General features: G+C 39.6%; 3 protein-coding genes across 5 annotated transcripts; 1 reads left to right on the plus strand and 2 right to left on the minus strand.

The window, feature by feature from the left end:
• Positions 1 to 1,318: 1,318 nt before the first annotated feature.
• On the minus strand, positions 1,319 to 5,140 carry LOC139136918 (sulfotransferase 1B1-like). Its single transcript, XM_070704773.1, has 3 exons — positions 3,855 to 5,140; positions 3,169 to 3,343; positions 1,319 to 1,908 (listed from the first exon to the last, which is right to left on the minus strand). Exons 1-3 carry the CDS (start codon positions 3,885 to 3,887, stop codon positions 1,802 to 1,804), a joined length of 315 nt encoding a protein of 104 aa, XP_070560874.1. The 5' UTR covers positions 3,888 to 5,140; the 3' UTR covers positions 1,319 to 1,801.
• Positions 5,141 to 5,346: 206 nt separating this feature from the next.
• On the minus strand, positions 5,347 to 20,825 carry LOC139136921 (sulfotransferase 1 family member D1-like). The gene is made up of 3 exons (XM_070704778.1): positions 20,545 to 20,825; positions 6,471 to 6,594; positions 5,347 to 5,587 (listed from the first exon to the last, which is right to left on the minus strand). Exons 1-3 carry the CDS (start codon positions 20,708 to 20,710, stop codon positions 5,362 to 5,364), a joined length of 516 nt encoding a protein of 171 aa, XP_070560879.1. The 5' UTR covers positions 20,711 to 20,825; the 3' UTR covers positions 5,347 to 5,361.
• On the plus strand, positions 11,479 to 18,396 carry LOC139136919 (monocarboxylate transporter 12-like). 3 transcript variants are annotated; one of them, XM_070704774.1, is made up of 5 exons: positions 11,548 to 11,852; positions 14,261 to 14,474; positions 14,975 to 15,118; positions 15,638 to 16,471; positions 17,531 to 18,396. In XM_070704774.1, the coding sequence occupies exons 2-5, from the start codon at positions 14,261 to 14,263 to the stop codon at positions 17,845 to 17,847; spliced, it is 1,509 nt and encodes a 502-aa protein (XP_070560875.1). In that variant the 5' UTR covers positions 11,548 to 11,852; the 3' UTR covers positions 17,848 to 18,396. The 3 variants fall into 3 exon arrangements, with proteins under 3 accessions (XP_070560877.1, XP_070560875.1, XP_070560876.1); XM_070704775.1 differs by having other exon boundaries at positions 11,821 to 11,964; XM_070704776.1 differs by lacking the exon at positions 14,261 to 14,474 and having other exon boundaries at positions 11,479 to 11,852.
• Positions 20,826 to 22,725: the final 1,900 nt, after the last annotated feature.

Raw genomic sequence — 22,725 nt, forward strand, 5'->3', positions numbered from 1 at the left:
GTATGGAGTGCTCTTTGTGTAAAAATACAGGGTGCAGTTCTGTTTTGCTTTCCCGCCAAAACAAATTCGCTCAGTTTCGACTACAAATTCTGCTAATTTCGTTGTGTGTCAGACCTGCCGTTACTCAGGCATGCCGGTTAAGTCAGCTCATTCAGTGCTTGAGGGGCCTTCTGAGGGATAAACACGACCTTCCAGACACAATTCTGATTAAAATTAGGCGAAGAGATGGCGACATCTCAACCTTCACTTGTGCGTCGCTGTTCTGTTCTCGTTAGCTGACAGTCGACTCTCTACTGTACCATGTCACTGTTGACTTTGTAAAAAAGGCATCTTTCTTTGCTCTATGAAAAGAAGTCTCCTGGTAATGATAAGCTCTCCTCGTAATTTCTGAAGATTGGTGCAGCGTGTATTGCCGATTGTGTTACTAGTATTTTTAATATGTCAAAAACAAATGGGGTCTTCCCTACTTGTTATAAATGTGCCCGTGTTGTTCCCATTCACTAGGGTGGTTCGAAAAGCGATGTGAACAAATATAGGCCAATTTCTATTTTGCCCTTCCTCTCTAAAATCATGGAAAAGCATGTGTATATTAGCCTTTTTAAGGATTTGCATATGAATCATTTGATTGTTGAGTCCCAATCTGGATTCAGAGAAGATCACTCATGTCACACTGCTCTGATTAAACTGACGGATCATCTATTTTCGAACATTGATTCTGGTCTCTTCAATGGTTTATTGTTTTTGGATCTACGTAAGGCCTTTGATCTGGTTGACCATGATATTCTCATAGATAAACTTGCTATTTATGGTGTTTCCGGGTCATCTCTCCGCTGATTTCGCTCTTACCTGGCAGACAGAACTCAGCTTGTTCAGTATCTTGGATGTAAGTCGGAGGTCTTGCCAATTGTGAGTGGCGTCCCTCAAGGGTCTATTCTCGGCCCCCTACTGTTTTTGATTTTCATCAACGACCTTCCCCTTTGCAATTGCCTTAATACGGGTGAGTTAAATATGTTCGCTGACGACCAGACTTTGTGTGTTTCAGGTAATAACGTCGATAAAATTACTTCTCGTATGAACGATAATGTTGTCCCAATCTCATCGTGGGTTTCTAATAATGATATGGTAGTCAACACGGAGAAAACTAAAAGTATGGTTATTGCTTCTTGCCCTAAAATTACACATATTACTAACACTGAGGCCTCTATTTGTGTCACAATTCACGAAACAATTATCTCTAATGTCTCTTCTCACGTCCTCTTAGGCGTTTCAATTGATTCAACTTTAAGTTGGGATGTTCACGTTGATTACCTGTGTAAGAAACTTTCTATCAGAATTGGTATCCTTTGAAAAGTACGTCCAATTACCACTACGAGTACACTTTTGGTTGTGTACAATGCACTGTTCCTTTCTTTGATTGATTATTGTTGCACTGTTTGGGGCAATACTTCGAAGTCAAATCTTCACCGTATTTACAAACTCTAGAAGAGGGCTGGAAGAGTAATTTTAGGGGTTGACATGAGTGTTCCCTCACGAACTATCTTTTTAACTTTGCACTGGTTGCCGATTGACCTACGTATTGTCTATTTCACCGCGTTATTGACATTCAAATCATTGAATGGCCTCGCACCCCCTTATTTGACTGACGTTTTTCATCGAATTTCATCAAACACCTGTAATGCCAGTCATGGAAATTTGTATGTTCCAAAGTTCAAGACTGCCACAGGTCAAAAAGTCTTTCTCTTTCCGTGCTGCGAGTACTTGAAATACAATTCCTATACGTTGGAAAGAGTCCTTAAACGAGTTACGATTCAAACGTCAAGCCTGTACCTGCCATACTTTTAGCGTAGAGGGCGTCAAATTCTTCATTCTGGGCGACAGTGAAGTGGTTCTGCCAGTCTCCTACAACACCTAGTTCAACGAAGAATAATAATTCAGTCTTGAGAGATCAACCAATCTAGAAAGAACAGCTCTATTGATGTAAAATGTTTTCAACCGAATCGACGAACCCACTAGATGTCCCTACTACACAGTAAGTGAGGCTACCCTCAGTTCCCCTTGATTTGTTCACTCAGACATTTTTTGCTAAAGGCTTTTTCAATATCAGTTTCTCAACAATTTTTAACTTACAATTTAAGTTCAGGATTATTTGTTAAAACTATGTTCCAAATTATTGATTATGCTTAAAATTCAAGGGTAAATTGAATGAGAAGTCGATGTGTGGAGGTGCTAAAATTGCACACTTGTCAAGATAAAGTTATCAGCAACTAAGAGGGCCGACTCGCAGCGATTTCGAAGCTGTTATCCAATTGGGTGGCTGAATCTTACCAATATAATGAAAAAAATACAAATAGACTTCCTAAGTGGCTGTGAATAGTGACAATCGACCAATCAGATATAACGTTGCAAACACGCTGCGAGTCAGCCGAACTAAGATGGTCTCATCATACCACCTGTCAGACATGCAAATTTCCTTTGTTACGACCATTAAAGAAATCAAACCCTTTCTTTTGCCAACACAGATGCAACTTATTCCCTTAGTTTCCTTTAAAATATTGTGTATGGCTGTCAAAAATCAATGTCGACAAAATTACAAAATTGCTATCTCCTCCGCGGAAAAGGGTTGATCTTCTCATTATTCACAGTGAGAAATCAGAAAAATATGATGATCAGAACTGTGTTGCCAGTATTTTGAAATATGGACCGAGTTGTTCTCTGTACAGAAGAAATTCGCTTCAGCTCAGTGAGTGATCTCCGTATGTTCAGATCACGGAGCATTGTGGGTAGCCTTACTTACTGTGTGCTAAATCAGTGAATTAATGGGTGTCCAATCGGGGCACGTGAATACATAATATATGCGTTTGAAATTGGGGTATGGCTCAATTTAAGAAGACGCGGAAAAAAGCGTTAACTTCTAACAAACAAAAAGCGAATCAACTTTAACCGATATTTTAAAAAGAGCGATGCAATCCTGTCGCCGTAGTCTGCCATGGATTTATTTTTGTCTTCTCACAGCAAATATGCCAATTTTGACTGAATCTATCTCCATACAATATGCAACACTTTTTTCCTTACAAATTAAGCCCTGCCTTGAAAAATGTGTGATTCCTGGTTTTAATACCATATCTTATTTCAACACAAGAGGGCGCGTTTCGTGCCACGTTTACACACCTCTCCTGATGAAGGCTCCCTTTTCCCTGTAGTAGAAGCCATGCCCTTTCATGTTGACGTTCAGATTGTCTCTCATGGCGTTGAAACTACAGTGATCCATGATCTTCTGCACGGTTTCCTCTGATAAGTCCTTTCCTAGGAAATTCGCTAGCTTGTTAATTGCTCCACGGATGTCCTACATATATTTACGAAAGGTCAAGGACAGCATGGTTTTATTAAATTTTATAATGGAAAAGTAAAATTCTACAATACAAACGAAAATATTAAAAACATTAAAATTACGAAAGGCTATTTTATAAAAAACCCCACAAAACTTCTTGAGCAGTAATCGGGCAAGATTTTTATTGAAACTTTTCATCGGTGTCTTTGGAGGCGGTATGTTATCTTCACTTCTTTAGTCTATTCTTGTATGATTAAGGCATGATTAAATGCACATTGTACGTTCAAAATGCAATTGGACATCGGTTTCAGTCTTCAGTATCATGATCATCGTGTTACCGTAATCGAAGTAAATATAACAGATTTTTTCATTCCAGGACAATAGCACAGCACAGTTAAAATTTGTAGGAGTAAGCATGATATCGAATGATTTAATGGTACGAAAACAATGATCACAGCATCAGTGGGTGCAAGAGCAGCGACTGAGCGTCTTTTGCGACCGATTAAACCGAGCGCGTCTTTCCTACCCTTTTCATGTCTTCATACTTCAAAAAACACATGTTCACGTCTTCTCTCAACTTCCACCACTCAAGGACATGATCAAACCAATCGCCGTATTCAACTGCATTAGGATTTACGAAAGTAGTTCTTGTTATGAGAGGTGAAAAGCGACATTTGAGGACTAACAGGCGACAGTCATCATGGCAAAGATGTCAAGACTTGACATTCCTGGGCGTACGCTTCCTTACTTTCGATAACATGGCGTGTGAGAAATGTAAATTACTACCACAAGCTGAAAAAAGTCAGCGACGGGGATTTTACGAACCTTTGGTAATGTCAGTGATCGGGCTGCACACGTGACATTCTGTTCCCATAGGTTCCGACCAAGCTTTTGCTCAGTCGACAAAACGAAATTTCATAATTTAGAAATAGTTTAACCATATAAAGTCTAGCTATGTTCATCAGAAAAATGCACAGGATATTGTGTAGGCCAATGTTTTGCCGCACTTTCGACTCTTCAACAGGTTTAGTGTGTAATTAAATTTTAAATAGATGGAAACGTTATTATATCATAAGCATTTGAATAATTTGAACAACGCAAGCTGACAAATTAAGTAAACGGAAAAACTTGTGAAACGCAATTCTCAGATGCAGTGCACTGCCACCAATTAAGTCAGCTGTTTATACTTTGATAGCCATCAGCATGAAAATGTGCACCTGTGTGCGAGCAATAGTGCAAGCACATAGAACGGCTTCGAGAGGAACGGGTAATTACTAAGCAAACTTTGTTCGTCGCGTAGAGGGCCACACGCGGTGATATTCACCACATGCACTAGCTGATATTCACGGCATTCAAATATACCCTAAGTCAATGAGGACGTAGACAATCTGTTTGTGGATCGAGAAATGAATTAACGACCGTTTTATAGAGGCTTTTCGATAGCTGTAATGGATAGAAACGATTTTAGAAACGATTTTCCGCAGGACCTGTGACAAACCCTCGACCGAGATATTGAGCCAACTTAATTAACTAGTTAAACCAAATTAAGGAATGCAAACTATTTGTCAATGGCTCGTGTTTGATTATTTAAGGTAGTATGCGCCTAAAAAGTGAAAGACTTAAACTTTCGGTCAAATTTTCCTCAAGGAATCTTTCAACCATTCACTTTCAAAATCAAGAATCGAAGTCGGAGGTCACCGTACAAATTTTGGTACTAGAAACAAATTTCCCAAGATTTACCGATATTCGGAATCATTATTCAAATGGCCGCCATTCCTATGTTAACTCCATAGAGGAAAATAAAATTTCCAACTTAAAGACGGTGAAAGTTTTTCTCACTCAAAGGTGTTCAAAATGAACCCCCACACGTGGTAGATCAGAAAAGAATTGAAAAAGTTCGAGAGTATAAATCTCTGTCCCCGAGGCGCGGTCTACCTTAACATCTCTGTATTGATAATCTTGGCTACATGCAGAGACGAGAGGAACCTAAAAACTGTTTTCTGTAATTCAGTTTGTATGATCAGAAATTACTTTTACCTAACTTTCCTCACCTTGCAGTTTTTTTGAAACGCTTGCTTAGGAAAGAGTTGGGGCTGCAAATGCGTTTTGATGATTCGCTGTGACGTCATCGAATTCAAATACGTTACTCCGTCTGTTGCACGCAATCGCTCGCCCAGTGTCGTTAGTCTCAACATGCGTTGTAAAAACGAGGGAAGGAAATTCGTTAGCCTCATGAGGGCCAGAACAAACCAAGCGAATCTGTATAGATATGCAAAGAGATCAAAAACAACATAGTCATAAAAAGAACACTAATTGTGATTACTGTATTCACACTGATCACTCACATAACTCTGATGACGTTTCTGATTTTTGCTAGCTTTAAAGTCAAAGTAAAGTGTGCTTTGATACTACATGTACTTGAATACGCAACAAAGGATTTCCTTCTTGACAAGTGTGGCTTCATTTACTTCCGTCCGCGACCTTGACCGGACCACATCATGACATCAATTTCCATGAAAACGCAAAGAATTTTTGTCTCTGACATTTGATTTATCATTGTTAGACAGCGCAACACAAAATTCATTGAGAAGCTGAAGGCTTGGTTTGACGTGGCTAAGTGAAAATAACATTATTTAACTTGAAGAAAACTTATTTTACATGACAGAACCATTTAGCATCCATGAACTGGCAAAGGATAGCATCGTACGTACAATGTTAAATGGCGAAAAACGATTACACTATCACTTAGTATTATTACATTCGTTTTATATAAATTCTTCATTTAGTGGTAAGCATCGAAAAGGACTCACTGAATTCATGAAATAAAGTACATATTTCGTGCTGTATACAGAAAAAGAAAGAGGGGAAAATGCCGTTGTTAAGAATGCAATCAAAACAACTACTGAATATAAGAAAACGTAGTATTTTCTCATATTCTTGAGACTTGATATAGCGACCTTTAAATGCAATGAAAGAGAGTATGTAGGTGACAGTATAAAACAGATTGCAAGACACTGCGTTTATCTGCGGCATTCCTCTAATAAAAGGCGCACAACAAAGCGAAAACAGTTATGTTCCGACAATTGTCTTCCAAGTACTATATAGACGATCATGAGAAGATAAATAGCTGACATTTTCTCACCTCTGTAACGATTTGACGTAAACTTCATAAATAGGCACTCTGACATGCTGCAGTGCCGAGTTGTTAAGATCCGTGTCTCCCCCGTTCAAGATAAGTGTTACCATTTCTATGGTCCAAGTCGTCCCTGTCGAGAATAGAACAGAGCGGTATAACACATGTTCTGTTCGTTACGATCACGGTGATGAACTTCCAAAATGTATGTGCTCATTTTAGTTCCCTTTTAAGTTTTACTCTCGCCCTGTCGTCTTTTAATCATTCCAGGATGACACGTCTACTGTGTAGTCGTCCCTGACAAGAGACGCTTAGGGATATACATCTAATGGGGTACTGGAAGGGGGGCTGTAAGATTGACTAAGGAGGATTATTTCTTTCCTCCCTGACTTTTGAATTACTTTTTTGTTCAGACTAATTATAATACTCTTTTTTTTTAATTTTCCCTTACCATTTTTAGCGCACGCACGATTTCAATATTCCGTCTTCTTTGTGTTGTGCATGATGGTTATCTTTATATATGATATAGCAAAATCGAATGAGGAAAGCGATAAAGCACGAAGTTGTTGTTGTCTGTGCTGTTTTTTGTCTATGTTTACAGCTATTGTCTTACAAATTCTGACCTAGTGTTATTGGATTATGGATTGGTATGATTGCGATTATTTTTGTAATGTAACTATACGCAAACAGCTTCAGCTTCAGGAGAAAAGCTGAAGTTACCTGTATGCAGTAAGATTCACTTGAAATGCAGCTTTTATTTGGAAATTAACAGGTGTTTCACATAACAAGCTTTGCCAGACAGAATCAATCTTGAAATAAGCATATAAAGACATTTATTTAGGTGTATTTGGAGGTAAATGTTTGTTTCCTTGTCTAGTAGTACTTTGAACGTTGTCATCACGTATTGGACGTTGTTTGAAGTTGAAAAAGGCAGCCGAGGAATATCCAATGTTGGGGTTTGGTTATGGAACTCCTTCATGTACGACATAAACTTTTGTTGACAACTAATGATAACCGTGGCCCATAATTGAAAAGAACAACGGTGGACGTGAGATAAACAGTGTAGCTGCTATGTGAAAAAGCTTAATTGAGTATTGCAGCATGTTTTACAAGGAATGGAAAGTGTGGAAGACGCACTACTGTAATACATGTATACTATACAAGATATGTTAAATAGAAAAACTTCGTTGTTTCTAAATATTAAACATAGCAGGGCTTTTACATCTGGTGAAAATGCTATATTTATAAAAATAGGGCTCCCGATTGGCGATGAAAATTGATGACTGAATATAACTGTCGGTGCATTTTAGTTTTTACTTTTGTGTGCTTGCAATGCTACTTTTATTTTACCCGCCATCCTTGGATGGATTTGTTTTTCATGGCAACCTGTATTAAAGAGGCACTCCCACTTGGTAACATTTTTAAAACACATGTTTTTAATGCCAAAGGTCGATATTTGACGTGGCGACTCTGCGCGGATCGCGATATATCGATAAAAACATGCCATTTCCCGAGCGTATTTTTCACATCCCGAAGTTCTACGATCGTTTCTGGTTATGACCCGAAATCCCCCGAAAGTGTGTTGTTGTGCTGATTGACGATATTCTAAAGAGTCCAAAAACGTTCGAATGACGCAATTAATTTACCTCCTACTGCGATTACTTTATATACATCATTAGCCTTTACCTCTGGTAATTCTTTTTTTTAAACTTCTCCTTAGTTTTTGTCGTTTTCATTATTCACAGTCAGTCAAATTTTTAAACAATACCACATAGATATCAGTTTTTAAGTGTAAAATATTAGTTGCCTCTGATGACTACATTTTGTCGTCTGCCACACAGTTACGCGTGGTCCGATACATAGCGGCCGCCGCGTGTGCGCTCATACCACGCAGCGGCCACTATGCATACTATGTATCAACCGCACCTATCTGTGCTAGTCACTTATGCGAATTCTGGTGGAATCAGCAAACTTTGTTTTTTTTCGTTTTTTTGCCGAGTCAGTAGGACTCGGCTTTCTCCCATGGGACATTACCGCTCACCGACGCGAGTGGTACTGCTGTGGCGTACAGCAGAGTCAGCGTAGACTCGTACTCCATAGCGGCCCCAGTGCCGAACGTTCTATGTTCGGAAGCTGAATTCAGGTGGGCCACCGGAAGTCAAACTTTAACATGTTTTTATCGATATCTCGCGATCCGCGCGCAGTCGCCATGTCAAATATCGATCGTTGGCATTAAAATTAACGTGTTTTAAAAATGTTACCAAGTGGGAGTGCCTCTTTAATGTTTTTCGAAAGTCTTCCATAGAGCGATTCGCCAGAATGCGTCACGTGACGAGAAAATATATACGTCTAGTCCCCACTGAATCGGTAAAAGTGACGTCAGAGAGTATTTTATGAACACGTATTTCACTAGGGAAATAGATTTTGACCAAATTTCGAAAAGTGTCTAGCCACGTGACCGTAGTGTCGTCTGCATCTTTGAAACAATAGCAGGTGACTAGAACGTGATGTGAGCCCGGGATGAGCGATGAGCCTCTCTCTATAGATAGATTTTCCATTCCAACAGCGTAGGAACTTTAACAGCTCATCTACGAAAAAGATTCAAGTGCAGCCAAGGATGTCGCTCGGTTATGCTTAGAATATTTTTTGGAAGAAAGTGCTACCATGTACTACTGTAACCGCTGTGGAAATATCGGTAAGTAAACTAATGGATAGTTACGGTGCAAAATATCAAAACACATCAAAAACTATAACATAATACAACATGAGCGTGTAGTGTGGCGTGTTTATATAACACCTATAACCTAGTCTTTATTAGGGCTATAGCGCCCGCTTTTATATCACCCTTCGTGGCCGTGTGTTACCAGAAACACGTCGCTATATCGTTATGTTTATCGTTATGTTTCTTGTAAGGCACAGCCCTTCGGGGTAATAGCCCTCGTGACCAGGTAATAGGTGTTTATTATAACACGCCACCTGCTCATTCCGTCTCGCGATTGGCCAGAATACGTCACGTGACGAGAAAAAAGATACGTCTAGTCCCCATCGGATCGGCAAAAGTGACGTCAGAGGGTGTTTTTTGAAAGGCTATTTCCCTAGGGAAATAGTTCTGATGAAAATTTGGAAAAGTACCCGGTCACATGACCGTAGTGTCGTCTGCAGCTTTGGAACAATGGCGGGTGACTAGAACGTGATGTGCGTCCGGGATAGGTGACGACACATTCTCTTAAACAAGTTTTCCAACATTTCAACAGCGTAGGAACTTTAACAGCACATCGACGGGAAAGATTTAAGTGCAACTAAGGATGTCGCTAGGTATGCTTAGAATATTTTTTGAAAGAAAGTGGCACCACGTACAACTAATAACCGCTGTGGAAACATCGCCCAGTAAACTTGTGACGATGGATTGTTGCGGTACAAAATATCAAAATACATTCAAAACTATATAACAATACAACATGAGCATGTGGTGTGTTATAAAACACCTATAGCCTGGTCTTTATTCGGGCTTTATTACACCTCACTCATTCAGCGTGCACTGCCATTGGTTAAACACGACTCACGTGACATATAAAAGAACGTGATGATGCCCTCTGCGAATATGATGATGCCCTCTTGCGAACTTGATGATGCCCTCTGCATTTGATATTACATGGATGACGTCATTTTACTTACTGCGCATCCTTTCTGCGCAAAACAAATTGTCGTTCGCTTGTTGTACTTTGCAGTTGGCAACTTATGGCTGCGAAACGTCATGCAGAGCTGCCAACGGCACGGTTAGACGATATTTTGTTGCAAGTAAACAGCAAACGAACGAAAATGGCAACAAGGAATGCAATTTCTGTGTTCAGCGACTATGCAAGCAACAAATTTGGATACGCCACCGAGGAGATCGGCAAACTTTAGCGGCAACCGTAGACTCGGCACTGACAACATTTTACGCTGAGGTCCGGACTCAGAAGGCGAACTGTACTCGAAGAAGTCTTTGTGTTTTTGTTTCTTTGCATGTTTGCTTGTTCGGTGTAATAAAAATAATAACACATGAGAGCTTGGGAAATATCACGATTTTTTGCCTGCCCTCGGGCTGGTTGTCATGATCGAAATACTTATAATGCCCTCGTCTACGGTTCGGGCATCATCAGTATTTCGATCATGACCACCATCCCTTGGGCAGGCAATTTATCGTGATATTGCCCTCGCTCTCATGTGTTATTATTTAAATAGCGTCCGTCTATTACCCCTCGTGGCCGTGTGTTACCAGAAACACATCGCTATACCCCTCGGCCTACGGCCTCGGGGACTAGCGATGTGTTTCTGGTAACACACGGCCCCTCGGGGTAATAGACGGGCGCTATAGCCCTCATGACCGGGCAATAGGTGTTTATAATAACACGCCACATGCTCATTCCGTTTCGTGATTCGCCAGAATACGACGAGTGACGAAAAATAGATACGTCAAGTACCCACTGAATTGACAAAAGTTACGTTTTTAATGGCAACCTGTTTGAATGTTTTTCGAAAGTCGTCCATACAGCCATTCTTCTTAAATCTTCCCTTGTCGTTATTTCATTGAACACGTCGTCGATGGAAGAATGGCCTGGAACTTCGGTACATTGGTACGGAGAACTACTACTTGACATCCTGTAAAATGTGCGTTTATGACTAAAATTTGCACTACAGCTACGCTACCCTTGGCTAAAAAATTGCAGACACTTTGACTCGAATGGGATTGTGAGACACCGTGATTGTGACTTTACTGCAGAACGTATTTTCTTATCTCTGAGTAAAAAAAAACTGTACGGGCCTATTCAAAGACAACAATGAAAGTTCTTCAGTGACGACAACAACCTTGACCTCACTGTCCAACATTCAGGTCACCCTGATTATGCTATTACATTTGTGTCAATGTTCTTTCTCTCACTGGGCAAACACTGGGCAGCCAGCAGGCCTATACAATGAATATATGCACTATCGTAATACGTATGTCATTCAAATGGTAATTTCCTTATGAACTGCCACCGAGTTATTTCGTTAGGGCGAAAAGATTCGCGTTGGAGATCGGTTGAAGAAATTAATGAAGGGGATTGGGGGAGGGGGGGGGGCACACGTAACGGATGTACACTGTTTTCGTGTCTTGAAATCGTAACATTAAAAGTTATCGGCTTACCTTTGTCAACGTAGACACATTGACCATAGACAGTGCGCCACGATATATGGTAATTTAGCAGACTTAGACAGGCCCTAACTTCAATAGCTGATCTCGACTCAGATTGTATACAGCTCGAGTGAAAGCAACTAACGTGTTTACTATATTTGAATACGAATGCAATCAAAGTAAATCACGCAGGGACTCAAAGGCAGTTTACATTTTAGGCTAACACAAGACCAGAGGTGAGTGCATGATGCTTTATATCACCTGTTGCTATTTTAAGGATGTAAGAGACTTCCGAAAATCACTCTTTGAGTTGTAGTGTCATCTTGCTGTCATTAGGTGAACACAAAGGTAAGAATATGTTCACTTGATAATGACATGTATTATTCATCATTTTTAATGAACTGGCAATGCTAAAAAAACAAACCTCGGGGATAAAAGCCTATACATAAAACTTACCCATGGATGTCTATTGTTCTAGTGCGAAGGGCGAGTAATAAAAATATTTTCGGTAACATATTTATCCCCAATTTTTAGCAAATTAATACGGACTCACAACGAAAACGGTTTCATGTTGGCTGCCGGCTTGCTCATGGTGCTTGACATATTACCGAGCTTTGCGACGGAGACTTGACTAGAACCAAACTGACCTTATTACATAAATTGCCAACCATGTTATTTGATATTACTGTTTGTTCGTCACAGTCATTGAGAAAGTTTAAAAGAAACGGTGGGAGCATTCACCGCTCGCTGAATAGATTAAGGTTATCCAGACTTGAGTTCACGCAAACATTGGTGAAAGAGATTAATTAGTGGCCTATAAAAGGTGTTGTTCTGTACAAGAAAAGATTACGCCTTTTGATGCACATTTGATCTTTAGAGAAGCTTGTCACTGTACTATTTTTCAGCCTAAAAGATTTGCTTGTACCAATACTTGTCCCATTCTGAACACTTTTAGGAAGCATCATTATGCATGAGGTTAAATTGCTTCTTTAAGCTAGGGAGGCCTAAGAAAATATGATTGTTTTCATAATTGAGATTTGGCTCAGCATTTGTTTTAGTTTTTCCAAACGGCTTTTCACTGGGCATTGCAACATACCTTTAATCCTTCACCTACATGGTGTACCTACACAGACAAAAATGGGTGTGAAAAGCTTCGGAGAGTACAGGACACTATGGTTGACTCGCGGATAATACAGAGCAATAATGAGAGAAGTTGTATTGTCATGAATTACAGTTACTCTCCTTTAAAGGATTACTAACTCAAGGTCAGCTCAACTCTTTCTTTTCATGATAATTTATGTATGTTTATTTTCAGTGATGATGCTCTTTCATGACAATTTATGTATATGTCAATATTTAGTGACACTGCATTATTTCAATCTCTGGAACCGTACATTAAAAGTTGTCCTTGATCTAGCTTCCATGATATTGATTCCTATTGTCTTTGTTAATGACCGGTTTATAAACTTTAACATTTGAGAAGTCCCGGAGAGCTAGGTTTATAAATTGTTTTCAAATCTGATGTGCACAGTGTCTGAGAGGGCATTTCCTGTTGTCGTTCAAGCTAAGGTAAAATACAGCTATAAAGAAAACAGCCTTAGTTAATATCATTGTACTCATGAAAAAGAAACCTTTCAGGTGCATCAACTAGAACGAAAAATATCTTGTCATTTTATCCCTTGTTAAATACGTTGTATCAAAATATCAATATATTGTGAAAAATTAGTTTATGTTGCTTTCTCCAGCCGAGCTCTCATAGAAAAAACAGTCAAGGATCAGATTTGTCTCTTGTTTGTATATGGATTGTAGATTTCATAATGATGAGTAAGTTTTGCAAAACAGTCTCTCCATTTGCAAACATCCCGATATCTTTGATATATTTGTCTGATATATTAAAGCTACTTACTCAAAGGGCGCGCTGAAGGCTGCAACTTGATGATGCAATTCGGGACTCATATGGCAGATTTTATTGCAATTGTGAGCTAGTGTCCTGATTCAAAACACACTCCACCTATGAGTACATGGTGACCTCGATGGCCAAGATCAAAAACAGGTGTGTGTCCATTGATCCACTGCCCCTAGGCCTAAGAAACTGACCAGTCCCTAAGAATACAAATTTAACACTTATACAGAGTCATTTTTACTCTGACATACACAATATACACAATCTTTGCTAAAGCCCAGTGCCACGCTGGAGCAAAGGTTAGGGTTTGTGCCTTCGCCGAGATTAGTTTGGGAAATTCCAAAATGTTCATGTACTTGCAATATTCGATTGCATGAAAGACGATGAAGCACTTGATATCAGAAAGCCGAAGAATTTTTCAGCTGTGGCCACGCCAATGTTATACGCCTTTCTTTTACAGAGTGGACAGTTCCATGTTCTTATCCATTGTTGGGTTCCAGCAAATAAAAATGAGGGATTCTTATAGTTTAGTTGTTAATTTTTTTCAATATTCCTGTCTATGCAATTACATGTACAAAATCCCTACCTGTTTTAACCACCCGACTCTGCTTCGCTACCTTCTCATACTTTTTCACGATTTACGCACTCCTACTCAAAGATTCCAAAAGATTGCTACTTTATTGACCCACTGATTTGTCGGATAATCATTGAATCTGTTTTTATTCAATGTTTGTGGTTTAGATGAGTGGTAAGGCAACTGACCATATTCGGACAGGACCTGATGGCGGCTGGGGATGGATGGTCGTTCTGGCCGGGTTCATCGTCCAGTTCATAAGCGGTGGTTTAGTACAGTCTCTAAGTCCTCTGTATATTGACATGAAACGGTACTTTGGATCCAGTGCTGAAGATACATCATGGACTTTTTCTATCGCATCAGCCATGATGTTTTTTACGGGTGTGAAATTCTTTTTTCTTATTTATTATGCCATTGTGTGACTATCTTTTTTTCTTATTTGTTATGCCATTGTCATCGTAACGATAGAACGCATAAAGTGCAAATTATAATATCGATCTCTTTCCATCAGTCCAGAAGACAAACTTGTTAACTTTAAACACAAAAGCCAAGTAACCATATTCCCTGTATTATTAATTCGCAAAACGACGGGGTAATTTTTCACCGACATTACAGTTGTGAAGTATCTCCTCTTTTACAAATTGCATGTAGAATTGGCCAATACTCCGATCACATGGTTACACACTCAGTAAGAACATTCAGTGCTGTTTCCTCTTATACAGGTGCAAAATCTACGACCAATGTCGTTGCTGTGTCATCACTTTCAGCACTTTAGCCTATTTCTTTCAAGACTGTATCTTGACTTTGACCGAGTAATATGCTTGATATACTTTCGTATTTGTTGAGTATTTGTTCTTTTTCTTGTTCTTTTGGTTATTTAGGAATTTTGGGTGCAGTCGTCGCGAAATTGTTCGGACATCGTTTTGCAGTAATGTTCAGTGGAATGCTGGCTTCATCTGGATTCTTTATCAGTTACTTCGCAACCAATATAGGTTACTTGTATGGGAGTATAGGCGTCCTCGTTGGTACGTATACGAGGTTCCCATCCCATATAATTCTCTTATGCTCCACTGTCAAAGCTCGTACTCTGTGTAAGTTAGAATATTTTCACCCAAGAACATGTAACAACAGCAAAACATTTTTGAGTGTGTTTTGATCATGTTAAAAGTTTTATATTCGTGACGCGACGACAGAGAATATGTTGATAGAATATGTTGATGGTCCCGCCTAAAGTTGAAAGTATGCTGTTCTCCGTCTTCAGTAATATCACTACTCACAGTGTAATGCAACGAAAATACTTTTGAAATCCAGACTGCACTGAATGAATACAGTTCAAGTCAATTCTTAATTTTTTTCACCGATGAATGATAAAGTAAACGTCATCCATATGAAGAAACGAATAACTTTTCAGTCACAGTGATATCGATCCGCGATGCTTGCATTTCAACTTGCAGACATCTTAAGAAAGATCGCAAAAATTAATTTTTGGTGGATTCGTTGCATTTCTAAATTGTTTCTCTGTATTTCTGTCTCTTCTATTTCAGGGACTGGCTTTGGGATGTGCATTTCTCCAAATTTGACAATGCTTGCAATTTATTTTCCTAAGAAGCACTCACTTGTTAATGGTATTGCGATGGTTGGAAGCGGCGTGTGTGTGTTTGTAATGCCTCCCTTGATTCAGGCTAGCATTGACAAATATGGATGGCGGGGCTCAATGCTTATTCTGTCGGCCATTTGCGCTCATATGGTCATCAGTGGTGCACTAATGAGACCTTTAACAGGGAACAGTAGAACAAGGAATGAGAGTGATGACCTCTGTCAGACACCCAGTGAGACAGACGGCAAAGATGGTGGTGGCAAGCAGGACAAGAACAACACATCTAAGCGAAGGTGTAATTGTTCTTATTATCTGCATGTCATGTTCTTTACCTATTTGAGATTCACGATTCTCGTCATCTCTTTCTGGTTCGTGGCTTTGGGAATGTTCGGCGGATCGGTACATATGCAAGCCCGTGCAAAGGTGGAAGGAGTAGGAACTCTACAGCAAACTGCTTGGCTTGTCTCTATTGTTGGCATTGGGAGCATCGTAAGTAGAGCGGGTGGCGCTTTCCTAGTTCAACATAGATTCATATCGGCCACTAACATATACATCCTTAGCACCCTTGCCGTGGGAGTCGCTTTTGTCATACCTCAACTGGCGGACACCTATGGTGGCTTTGTTGTACTAAGCCTTGTCATGGGTTTGGGATCGGGAGTCTACCTCTCCATACCTTCTGTTTGCACGAGGGAATACGTCGGAACCAACAACATGATCGTCGCTCTGGGAATACTAATGTTTCCATCAGGGATTGGTTTCCTTTTAGGGCCGCCACTGGCAGGTTTGTACTCAATTAAACTACTTACTAGACTTAGTCAAGACATTTTAATGCAGCATTATCACATAACAGTGAGGGCAGTATGACGATTTGTTGCCTGCCAAACGGATGGTGATACTGACCGATATTTATATTGATGATCCCAAAGCCGCAATTGAGGATATCATTAATATTATTGTCAGGATCACCAGCCTAAGGGCAGGCAACAAATCGTGATATTGCTTGACCTATATGTGTATTAACTCTAATTCACCGAAAATTTGAATTTTCACAAAATCCAGTATTTGTACTAAATTCATTGAACGACAGGCTGAAACGATGCACAAATTTTCGAATGAGGCACTTTCAATATCTCGTCCAAAAGTTCTCGGCGCCTGTATACTACGATGCTTGTGCGCGCTTCTAAGTGGCATTCGAACGGGCAAGCGTCAATGGCAATAGCAAATCGAACGATGTTATGTCACTTTTTTGGAATGTCAGGTGCTGAGGTGGCAGAGTTTAGCCAATCACGAGATCAGTACTATAGGTGAGGTGTAATAAATGAGAATATAGAAATAGAAGCTAAAACAATACTGCTATCCAACACTCATTCAACCAAAGGCTTCAACAATGTTGTTTAAGTATATTTAAGTATATTTGCATAAAATGTGACCATAAGTGAGTGGGGCACAAAGTTTACAAACTTCTACGCACAGCTCTAGATTTATTTTTAATCATGCTAATTTAAGTTTTGTAGTAAATTAGGATTGTTATAATTGTTAATTTGTTACCTAATTGAGGGTATGACGTCTGCTATGACCTCGTTCCCGATCTTCCATTTTGCGAACGTCGTTAAATCTGAAATATACTCTGTTTTCGGATGCTTTTGGAGAAAGAAAACAATTATGCAAATTGAACAAACGCTATATAATAAGCGGGGCACTAAAATCTCAAGCATACCGGTACCCAATTGGTTGGGGCTATTGCTGAAACAAACTCATTGATTCACATGCACAGGTGAATTGTCCCAACAAGAGCGCTGCGCAGCAGGTTCACAATTACCCGATTTTCTTCTCTGTGCAGGGTGGATATATGACGTCACCGGTAATTACGACTACTCGTTTTACGCACTTGGTGGCTTTCATTTTCTCGGTGGCTTCATTTGCATCATCGGACAGTGTATAACCTGGAACAGGAACAGAAAGTTGACCGAAAAAGATAACGTTACAAGCCAACTGGATGACCAGACAAACTTGAATCCAGTATACGACGATTTGGTGATGAAAGATGCCACAAGTCAGACATTTATCAGTGATTTTGTTGATGACAATAACAAAAACAGTTATTGGATTTTGGATTCACCCTTCGCCATTGAGAGTCATGCGGACAACCGAAACTAGTTAAACACAAGGGATGATTTTGATGCTCGACGAGTGGAATTCGAGTATACAAACACTTGTATGAAAATGTCTGGTGATTTGGACAGGGGGAACTAAAAAGTGGGTTCCCAGGACCTTCATTTGCACTGCCTGACTGTAGATTGAAAAGAAACCCAACTACATAAATGTTTGTTTGAAGTGAACTATCAAGCTTAGGTTCCTGTATTGTTGAAAAGTTCGATTTTGAACAAGTTTCATAACATGAGATTAGTGAGGACTTTCAAAAAGTAGATATGACAACATTGTAGCTAAATACGACACCTCGGTCACTCAAATGATTAGCGATAGCATTCCCGGCTTTGACTTATTACGGTGATATACACAGTTATTCACTTCATAGAATTCATACAATTGGAAACAAGAAACAAGACACAGCTATATTTTTTCATATGATTTCTCTTTTGTCAGTATTCAGGTCCAATTACCATAGTTGATTTGTGTGTAATTTGTCACGATTCTCACTTTTGTTCCGCAGTTTTTGCTTGCAAAAATTAAACTTGTTTCCAACCAGCTTTGCGTTTAGTGTCAACTAACTTGATTCCTGTTGATTCTTTTCAAAGCAATCGTTTAGACAAGCTGATGTTATCAGTTACAAAATAGTTCTTGTGTTGATTTTTATTAGACCCCAGATAGTGAAAACGTCTTTCGGTGTCTTGACATAAAAAGGTGTATGCTCACCTTCGTAAACTTAGACACATTGTTCATGGAAAGTGCGTCACAATACGGCTATTGAGCAGACTTAGACATGCCATAACTTCAATACATGTTTACATCATCTGAGGTCGAACTCATGAGTTATTCAAGGTTTATCTTAGGGAGTCACCCGAGGGCGAAGATCTCCGCTGACATTGTTCAAAGTTCGTATGAAGGTAACTTTGTCATTGTATTTGAATACGAATGCAATCAAAGTACACGTAGCGACCAAAGGGGCCGTTTACATTTTAGGCTGAAATAAGACCAAAGGTAAGTGCATGATAGAGTATCACGCCTGTAACTCTTTAAAGCATGCAGCAATATTTGTAGTAGCTTGTGTAAAGATGGCTACATGACCTAATTATTAAGTAAGCAACCTCCATAATCACCTTTTGAGGTTGGAATGTTATCTTGCGTACTGACATTAAGTGAATGCTATTGTAACTATCACTTGATAATCAACTGGAAATGCTAATAAAAAAATCTTAGGGGAAAACCACATACATAAAACTTACTCCGATGTCTATTTATTACGTAACTGGCAACATTTAAACACAGCATTAGAAATGTTTGAGCAAATGGGCGAAAGTCAATGTTCTAGTCCGTAGGCCGAGTAAAAATATATTTTCAGTAACATGTTATCCCCGACATTTCGCATTTTAATTCGGGTTTAGAATGAAAGCGGTTTTATATTGGCTGTCGGCTTGCTCATGGTTGCTTTTCGCATGACCGAGGTATGTGACAGAGAATTAACTCGAACCAAACTGACCTTACTAAATGAACCACTTGGCTCGTGATCTGATGTTACCGTTTGTTAGTCAATCCGAAAAACTGAAAGACACAAAGGGAGCATTGCATTCGGGCCATTCGGTTGACTATTTCAGCAGAATGAATTGAAGTCATCCGGACTGAGTTCGCGCAAACATTGATGATTGGGATTGGAAAGTGGTCTATAGTATACCAAAAAGGTGGACAGGTGTTCTTTCCAGGAAAAAATACATAGAAGGCGAGTTTTCGGTTCTGATAGATGCATATTTGGCCCACAGGGGCTTGTCACTCCACTGCTTTTTCAGCTCTTTTGACACCTCCTTCAAAGATTAAAGTACACCCAAATATGATATTTGCCAGTATTTGCCTGCAAAGCGCTACTAACTGATTGTTGAATATCCCCAGTCAGTGCCATTTTTGGTGTACAACTTCACCAGATGTTAGTATTAATTTGACAGGCAAGTCATTTAAAACAAAGTGTCTACAATCACCTCTGAACTGTACAGCTATAAATTTGATTTACGGAATAGAATGTTATTTCTGTGAACTTATTTATGTTGGTGAAACCGGCAATAGCCTCGGGTTAAGAATGAACGGGCACAGAAGCGGATTGAATCATTCTATTGATTTGGAGCTGTATAGTCAAGTCAAGCGCCCGTTTTTATATTACCCGTCGTGGTCGTGTGTCACCAGAAACACATTGCTATACCGTTATGTTTATCGTTATGTTTCTGGTAACACACAGCCCCTCGGGGTAATAGACGGTCGCTATAGCCCTCATGACCAGGAATAGGTGTTTAATATCAAACGGTCCGCACCAATGGTATCATAGTAGCTTGATCGATTCGATGATCGATTGTTGTAATCGGAGATGACACAACAGCGAAAGGCAATTGGTCGAGTACCCTTAAACAACATATGACCTCATAGTTTTGACCTTGACCCAATGGTAAAGTCGTCACTGGTTTTGAAGGCACCCTAACTCTGTCTTTACTCAGAGAAATTATTCAGAGCAACAGGTTTGTCCGACAAGCGCTACTTTACTGCCATGCATTAGTGGAGCTATAGACTTCTATCAACACCAACGCCTCAAGTTTCACAAATTGGCAGAATTTTTTTTCCTGTTTCTTTCATTTCGTCTAAAATGCCAAGAAATAAATGTATAAATTTATAGGTCAATAATTACATGTCACTTACCTGACCTTGGGTAGGTCACGACAAACACATCGTCTGCCCTACATTCGAACGTCTCTGCCATTCGTCTTAAGTCTTTTCTTGTCGTTATTTCGTTGAAAAGAACGTCATCGATGAAAAAATGGCCTGGAACTTCGGTACATTGGTACGGAGAACTACTACTTGACATCCTTAATATCTGTAAAATGTGCGTTTATGACTAAAATTTTGCACTACAGCTACGCTACCCTTGGCTAAAAAATTGCAGACACTTTGACTCGAATGGGATTGTGAGACACTGTGTGATTTTGACTTGACTACAGAACGTATTTTCGTATCTCTAAGTAAAGAAAACTGTACGGGACTATTCAGAGACAACAATGAAAGTTCTTCAGTGACGACAACAACCTTGACCCCACTGTCTAATATTCAGGTCACCGTAATTATGCTATTAAATTTGTGTCAAATTTCAGTCACTCACTGGGCAATCACAGGGGCGCGCGTTGGGTTATGGAATTCCTTCACGTACGACATAAACTTTTGTTGACAACTAATGATAACCGTGGCCAATAATTGTAAAGAACAACGGTAGACGTGAGATAAACAGTGTAGCTGCTATATGGAAAAGCTTAATTGAGTATTGCAGCATGTTTTACAAGGTGTGGAAACTGTGGAAGACACACTTCTGTAATAATGTATACTATACAAGATGTGTTAAATAGAAAAACTTCGTGCATGGAATAAAAAGAACATGTTGTTTCAAAATATTTATCATGGCAGGGCTTTTACATCTGGTGAAAATGCTATATTTATAAAAAATAGGGCGCCCGATTGGCGATGAAAATTGATGACTGAATATAACTGTCGGTGCATTTTAGTTTTTACTTTTGTGTGCTTGCAATGCTTCTTTTATTTCACCCGCCATCCTTGGATGGATTTGTTTTTAATGGCAACCTGTATGAATGTTTTTCGAAAGTCTTCCATAGAGCGATTCGCCAGAAAGCGTCACGTGACGAGAAAATAGATACGTCTAGTCCCCACTGAATCGACAAAAGTGACGCCAGAGAGTATTTTATGAACAACTGTTTCACTAGGGAAATAGTTTTGACCAAATTTCGAAAAGTGTCTAGCCACGTGACCGTAGTGTCGTCTGCATCTTTGAAACAATGGCGGGTGTCTAGAACGTGATGTGCGCCCGAGATGAGCGACGAGCCTCTCTCTATAGATAGATTTTCCATTCCAACAGCGTAGGAACTTTAACAGCTCATCGACGAAAAAGATTCAAGTGCAACCAAGGATGTTGCTAGCTATGCTTAGAATATTTTTTGGAAGAAAGTGGTACCATGTACTACTGTAACCGCTGTGGAAATATCGCCAAGTAAACTAATGGATAGTTGCAGTGCAAAATATCAAAAGTGACAAAACACATTAAAAACTATAACATAATACAACACGAGCGTGTAGTGTGGCGTGTTTATAAAACACCTATAACCTAGTCTTTATTAGGGCTATAGCGCCCGTTTTCATATTACCCCTCGTGGCCTTGTGTTACCAGAAACACGTCGCTATACCGTTATGTTTATCGTTATGTTTCTGGTAAGGCACAGCTCTTCGGGGTAATAGCCCTCATGACCAGGTAATAGGTGTTTATTATAACACGCCACATGCTCATTCCGTGTCGTGATTCGCCAGAATACGACGAGTGACGAGAAAATAGATACGTCAAGTCCCAACTGAATTGACAAAAGTGACGTTTTTAATGGCAACCTGTTTGAATGTTTTTCGAAAGTCGTCCATAAAACCATTCTTCTTAGGTCTTTCCTTGTCGTTCTTTCATTGAAAAGAACGTCATCGATGAAAAAATGGCCTGGAACTTCGGTACATTGGTACGGAGAACTACTACTTGACATCCTTAATATCTGTAAAATGTGCGCTTATGACTAAAATTTTGCACTACAGCTACGCTACCCTTTGCTAAAGAATTGCAGACACTTTGACTCGAATGGGATTGTGAGACAGTGTGTGATCGTGACTTGACTATAGAACGTATTTTCGTATCTCTAAGTAATGAAAACTGTACGGGCCTATTCAGAGACAACAATGAAAGTTCTTCAGTGACGACAACAACCTTGACCTCACTGTCTAACATTCAGGTCACCGTGATTGTGCTATTACATTGGTGTCAATGTTCTTTCACTCACTGGG

This window comes from Ptychodera flava, chromosome 7 (assembly GCF_041260155.1).
Source record: "Ptychodera flava strain L36383 chromosome 7, AS_Pfla_20210202, whole genome shotgun sequence".
Taxonomy (NCBI): Eukaryota; Metazoa; Hemichordata; class Enteropneusta; family Ptychoderidae; genus Ptychodera; species Ptychodera flava.